This window comes from Brassica oleracea, chromosome C4 (genome assembly GCF_000695525.1).
Source record: "Brassica oleracea var. oleracea cultivar TO1000 chromosome C4, BOL, whole genome shotgun sequence".
NCBI classification, from domain to species: Eukaryota; Viridiplantae; Streptophyta; class Magnoliopsida; order Brassicales; family Brassicaceae; genus Brassica; species Brassica oleracea.
In genome coordinates, this window is record NC_027751.1 from 53,322,438 (window position 1) to 53,329,048 (window position 6,611).

A 6,611-nucleotide genomic window follows, 5' to 3' on the forward strand; every position below is an offset into this window, starting at 1 on the left:
CAGCACTCCCGAAAAGGAAAGGCTTAGCTTTTTTGGGCTTTATCTTATCATTAATTATCGTCATATAACTTTTCATTCCAGTTTTAATTTTGGTGTATTCATATACATACTATTAGACTATAAAATTGCTGATAATCTTTTTCAAGTTAGGAATTTGAACCATACTAGTTATAATATCAAAATTTTATGATGAAGTGGTCATTTTCTTGAAGAAAACAATGTAAATGTAATAAGTATATAACACAAATGTTGAATTGCTGATAATCTTTTTCAAGTTAGGAATTAGAGCCATACTAGTTATAATATCAAAATTTTATGATGAAGTGGTCATTTTCTTGAAGAAAACAATGTAAATGTAATAAGTATATAACACAAATGTTGCTCAAAACCATAGTTTGAGGTAATATATTGCGAAAATGAGTGAAATTCATCTAATATATTGCAAAAATGATTGAAATTGATCTACCTTATGGACATTTTTGATGGTGTTTTATGCACCTTCAATTTAAACTCTATAATATGATAAAGAAAAAAAAAACAAGAAACGGACGAAAATACCCCTTACGTCTCTCAAGAAGTCTATAATAAAATCTGTTTTGATGAAAAATAAATAATAGAAGAAAGAAAACTAAAAAAAAGAATAAAGGACTAGCGAGGTCTTGCGTGAGCAGCACGAAGAGTAACTCCATGCAAGAACTTAGTGAACCCTAAGAAACTCAGCTTCCCGTCACTGCTTCTTACCCACTCTCTCAAGTGCCCGTACGCAGACGCTCCCACATTCAGTTCCTGTTCAAAATAACCGGTTTGAAATTTAGATCCCAAGAACAAAACCAAGAATGAACATGATTAAACATCATTCATTACCCTTGCTAGCTCCTCGATGGTGATCCCTCGGTTTCCCTCGGTCTCAAAATGCTCAAAACCAGCGGCTGCAATCTCATCCCAAGATTCAACAGCTTCTAGTTGATGGATGCTTATCGCAGCTGCACAAAACTCTTCGAAAAACATCTTTCTATACGCTAGAGATTCCATCTGCCAACACACACATCCATTTTAAAAACCTCCAGCTAAATTTGTGTTCTAAATGAGTCAAAGAAAGAGATTGATTGTCCTCTAACCATGTTGAGAATTTCAGGAACTCTGGATTCTCTCATTGCGTCTGTTGCATTCTGCATAAGCGCCTGCAAGAAAATGAGCTTATTAAACCGATGTGACCATGTTTTTTAAGAACCAAAGGCCTTTCTTACCATTTTAAAGTTTTCGAGGGAGATGCTTCCATCTTTGTTTGGTCCCAAGAGCATGAACTGTGCTCTAAGATAGACTAGCTCGTTCTCTGTCAATGCTTTTGCTAGAGCCTGTATTAATTATTTTTTTCCAAAAAAAATTACCCAACATATCACTGCTTCAAATCTTGTAACCAAAAAGAAGAGAGGTGGTTACCTTTAAAGCAGCACGTCGAAGAGGTGTTGCGTGCAAATAGGCTTTGACCAACTTAAAGATCAGAATATCTAAAGGAATCGCACGACTCTCATCTCTTAACCATGGATGAGCTAAGAAATAAAACATACCTCATCAGTTTTGTAATGTATGGGTAACACATTAGAGAAAGAAAGAAACTTACTCAGAGCTTGAACTGCAGACATTCGTTTCCTATAGTCTTTGTTGAGAAGACGTTTCACAAACTCTTTACCTTCCGGTGAAACAGTTGGCCAAGGCAAGTCATCGTAGTGCGGTTCACTCCTCAGCACAGTGCGGAAGATTCCAGATTCCGTGCGTGCCCAAAAAGGCCTGCTTCCACACAAGAGTATATATGTAATAACTCCAATGCTCCATATATCAGCTTCAAGGCTGTATGATCTGTGTAGAACCTCAGGCGCCACATAGTATGCGCTTCCAACTATATCATTCAGTCTCTCATCTGTAACAAAAACTAAATATTAGGCTGCAACAAGGGAAGGCTCAAGTATGAAAAAAATCTTACCGGGTTTGACAAAGTCTGAGAGGCCAAAGTCAATAAGCTTCAAGTCTGAGTCTTCGCGGCTAGATGTGAATAGAAAATTCTGTTTGAACAAAGGTAACAGGAGAGTTTAGTGATTTTGATTATTGGTGGTGGAGGTGTATAGAGGAGGTTTGAGAGAAGATAGAACCTCTGGCTTTAAGTCTCGGTGGACAACTCCTTGGAGATGACAAAACGAAACCACGTTTAGGATCTGTACGACAATAGCCTTTGCGTCCTCCTCTGGGTATTTGCCACCCCTGAGACAAGAGAAAGCATATGAATAGATGATGTAGAGAGAATCTAAGAGAGCAATCAGATGATATAATACCTTGCTAATATTCTGTCTAGAAGCTCTCCACCTTCACACAACCTGAACAAAAAGAACCAAACATCGATTCTTTTAAGTAATGTTTTCATAAAAATATATATTCCAATAAATGGCAATGTTCTTTATTACATATAAGTAAGCTAAGATTGAATAATATGTGTTATGATATGGGAAACAAAGACATACTCCATGACAATGTATACGTTATTGGCGTCCTCACATGCATCATAATATCTGATCAGATGTTTGTGTCCAGATAATGATTTCAACAGCTTCACCTCCCTCCGAACGTCTTCAATTGCTATTGCTGTTGTCATCTGCCAATGCAAAAGAAAGATAAAACCAGTCACAAGGATTCCAAAGTGAAACCCCAATACTTAGTTCCACATTATGTCCTAATCCAAACAAAAGGGTGTTATCCTATCTACATTTGTCATCAATCAAACAAATATTACATGGAAGACCATAACATATTAGACAGCTAAGTAAAATCAAAATGTGACAGACTAGCTTCGCTGCTATAATATAAAAACTCACACTTTAGATTGTTTGATGGCAATCATATCCTAATGCAGAAAAAATCAACAAAAGTTCATCTACTCAACTCACTTCCAGACAAAACAATCTTCCTATCTAAAGAGACAAGACAACAGTGTTGCTCTCAGAGAATCTACTGTAAGAAACAAAAAGAAAAAAAAAAGACAATACACTGTCCCACATTCATTATCCAAACCCCAAGAATCTACACACTTTCACTTAGCTCAATTACAGATGAAAAGGAAGGATGTGGAGATTGAGACCTTAGCCTTGGAGATGATCTTAACAGCAACAGGATGATCCTTAACCTCACCCTTCTTCCCACGACCAGAACAAGTATGACCAAAATGCCCTCGCCCCACTTCTTTCCCCAACTCATACTTGGCCCCAAAGTTCTTCCCATACCCAAAGCTCTTATCAAGCAGCGACTGCTCACTCTCTCCTCCTCCCTCCTCAGGGATTGGGCCTTCCTTGGGCTTCACTCCAAGCCTTTTTATCAACGACGCCTTAATGTGTTTCGCCGGAGACGGCGGAGGGAAAGGCCGCCGGAAGAATCTCCTCGGGGTCGAAGTCCTCGCCGGAGAAGGGGAGACGCCGGGAGGGAGAGGACTCGAGGATCCGTGAGGGAAAGGACTAGGCCATGGGCTCGGATTCGATGACCTAGCCGGAGTAGCGTTCTTAGCTCTGAGAGGAGTGAGAGGCTGATTCTGGCTCCCGTCGCCGGAGACGACGTAAGTAGTGGTGTTAGCTTCGTCTCCTCCGAGATTCTGCTTGCTCTGGTTATTAACCTTCCCGTAACATTGCCCCATCTCTGCTGCTGCGAACTTACTCTAACAGTAAATTGAAGAAATCAAATCTGAGGCATTTGGTAGGGAGGGATCAGATCAAAAGGAGGAGAGATCTGAGGAAAACGATAAACAAAAGGAATGAGAAAGAGAGGAAGAAGAAGAAGAAAGACAAGACGACAAGGCAGTGTTAAAATGAGACAAAAGAAGGTAGAGAGAAACCAAATCGAAACGGAACGGGACGGTGGTGTTTTTTTTTTTGGTTTGGTAATAACCGTTGGATTAAAATCTGAGATGTTTATATGGACGGTGGAGATTTTGATGATTTTTTTTTTGTTTAATATGTGTGAACGAACTATTCAACTCGTTCTACGTTCAACAACTATACTTCCGCTAATCCTGCATCTCAGTTTATTTTTTTGTTTTGTGTATTATTTTGATCAATAAAACTTTTTTTCTCTTCTTCTTATTTTGGTGTGAAGTGAGAGGTTGGGAGATTGAGCAAGAGTTTTTTTTATTCTATCTAGATATTTAATTTGATAAAATTGATTTTAGACATACTCATTTTTGGCTGGTTTAGTTTGGACTAGATTCATACATATTTTGATCCCTTTAATTTTTATGAAGTTATAGGCATGTAATTTAATTTCATTTGTTTCTTTTACAAATATGATAATTAATTAATTTTATTATAAATTTTTTATTAAAATTAGAAAAATCAATAGTTTGACATCATGTTATAGGTAATATATAATATATAATAGATGTTGGTATTATTAATATTTAGATCATATATACATTGGATAAATTATACAACAAATATGTTGGATAGCCTTGAATCAATATATTCGTAATTCAATATGTAAGATCTTTGGTTCTGGTTATTATCATCATTAGGCTCACTAATTTTGGCTAGTTTGGTAGCATTTAGCTATAACATTTATGACTTGAAATATCGTTTGTCAGAAATAAAATACTAGTGTTTATTTGTCCTTATGTCTTTTTCTTTTAAAATTATATGGTAGTACAAGTTCTTTTACACTTTCCTTTATCCTTTAATTGTTTTGTCTTTTGTTACTTTTTGGCTCCTTTAAATTTTTGTTAAGAGATTTTTACCCATTTTTAATTAGTAAAACGGTTCTATAAAGAAAAACGTATTTGTTAATGGTCACGTAACTTTGTGTTATTGGATGCAATTAAAACGGAGTTTCCTTACGGACTATTCATGCTGGATAAAAGATGCGCTTACGACCTGGTCCGAAAGTTCGAAAAAGGAAAAAATACGGAGTACGTTACCCTACATGGCAATATATAGGCCGTTCAGTCAAATATTCTCACACCTTTTAAATGAAATGTGATTGTTGTTGAGAATTAATCACACATCGTGATTACAGCTTTTCTTGAATTTGGAAATAATCCCTTTTATATACGCCTTAAGTTATAAACTTTATTCAGATTAAGTACACTCTTTTTCCGAAAAGATATCTATTTTAGACAAGTGATACTGACAAAATTTTAAATATTAGTGGTAATTAATTTGAAAAGCGACGTCTATGGGCATGAAGAGAGTTAACACAAACATTATTATCAAGTAGGTGAGAGGCAGACTATCTTTGAACTAAGACCATTTTAAGTTTAGAAGTAAAACTAAAACAGTTTGTTTGTATCAGCAGAAATTTAGCAATACTAATAGCAGAATTTACATAAATACATGCCCAGACTGCGGATCATAAGTTTAAATAGTAGAACAAATGAGATGAATGTCAAATTTTCTGACAAGATCATAACAGGAAAGTAATTGTAAGTGCGGAAATGAATCGAGTTAAAGAAAGTAAGGTTGGCTACTCGGAGTATCCAACAAGGTCACATGCTGTATTTAATTCATATATGATGTTAAATATTGAACCGAGTTTAACTTAGTCCAGCAACCTCACACTTGTTTATTTACTTCGCATATAATATACACAATCATTGTTGTGAGTTGAGACTATTTTATATACAAAGTCAAATCAAAAGTCTACTATATAGTATAATTCCCTGTTCGAAACTACGCTAGGCGCTAGTCGGACGGTAACACCGGACCTAACGAGTTACCGAAAAATCAGGGATTAATCGGGGTATACGCGGGAACTAGTTATTATTATTATAATATTTACTATAATATTTAAATTAAATATATAATATAAATATATTAGAATGTAATAGTTTTTTTGTATATTATAATTGAAGTTTATATTTATTGGTTTAACAAAAGTCATTGTTAATGTCATATTTTTATTATCTATTAAAAGTATGATTATATACACAACAAAATATGTATAAACATCAAAACATGTCGTGGTCTATTGGTGTTTGATGTTGTCACGGTTAAACATAAGGAGAGAAGATGTGAAGATGCCTATAAGTAGTCACTTAGATTTGCTTTCATCGTATCTTTCAATTGGGTTTCCATAAAGCCCACTGTAAGTCTATTAGTTCAAAATTTATTACGTGGTTTACGTGGATATTACGCAGCCCAGCGCCTAGCGTGACCGATTTGGTCATAATCGCCACGGTCGGGCTCCGAATAGCGCCTAAGCGGCCGCCTAGACGGCTAGGCGGCCGTGTTTTTGAACAGAGGTATAATTTAAGAGGTTGAGAAATACATAACATCGAACTACGATGTAGACCATTCAATTTAAAGTTTAAGTTTATATAGTTTTGCGAAGCAACTTAGCCTGCCGGTTAAGGTTTAAAAGCTTCTACACCCAGGTCTGAGGTTCGAATCCCAGACTATGTAATTTATTGTAGATCACAGGAAATCCAGGTTTTAAGTCCCGGAGATAGCGATTTATTAAACAATTATGCAGACTACGGAATAAAGATTTATAAGGGATCTTCAACATGGTGCAAGTAAATCTTACCAGACGTGGATTTTCATAGGACGACTCAGGTGATGCAGTTAGACGTAGGTCTTCAGAAG

The 6,611-nt window shown here is 36.0% G+C and overlaps 1 protein-coding gene across 1 annotated transcript; it reads right to left on the reverse strand.

The window, feature by feature from the left end:
- Window positions 1-545: 545 nt before the first annotated feature.
- LOC106336736 (CDPK-related kinase 3) lies at window positions 546-3,842 on the reverse strand. Its single transcript, XM_013775666.1, has 11 exons — window positions 3,128-3,842; window positions 2,514-2,644; window positions 2,328-2,369; window positions 2,148-2,256; window positions 1,982-2,060; window positions 1,622-1,918; window positions 1,441-1,550; window positions 1,248-1,355; window positions 1,119-1,181; window positions 865-1,032; window positions 546-786 (listed from the first exon to the last, which is right to left on the reverse strand). The coding sequence occupies exons 1-11, from the start codon at window positions 3,671-3,673 to the stop codon at window positions 649-651; spliced, it is 1,791 nt and encodes a 596-aa protein (XP_013631120.1). The 5' UTR covers window positions 3,674-3,842; the 3' UTR covers window positions 546-648.
- Window positions 3,843-6,611: the final 2,769 nt, after the last annotated feature.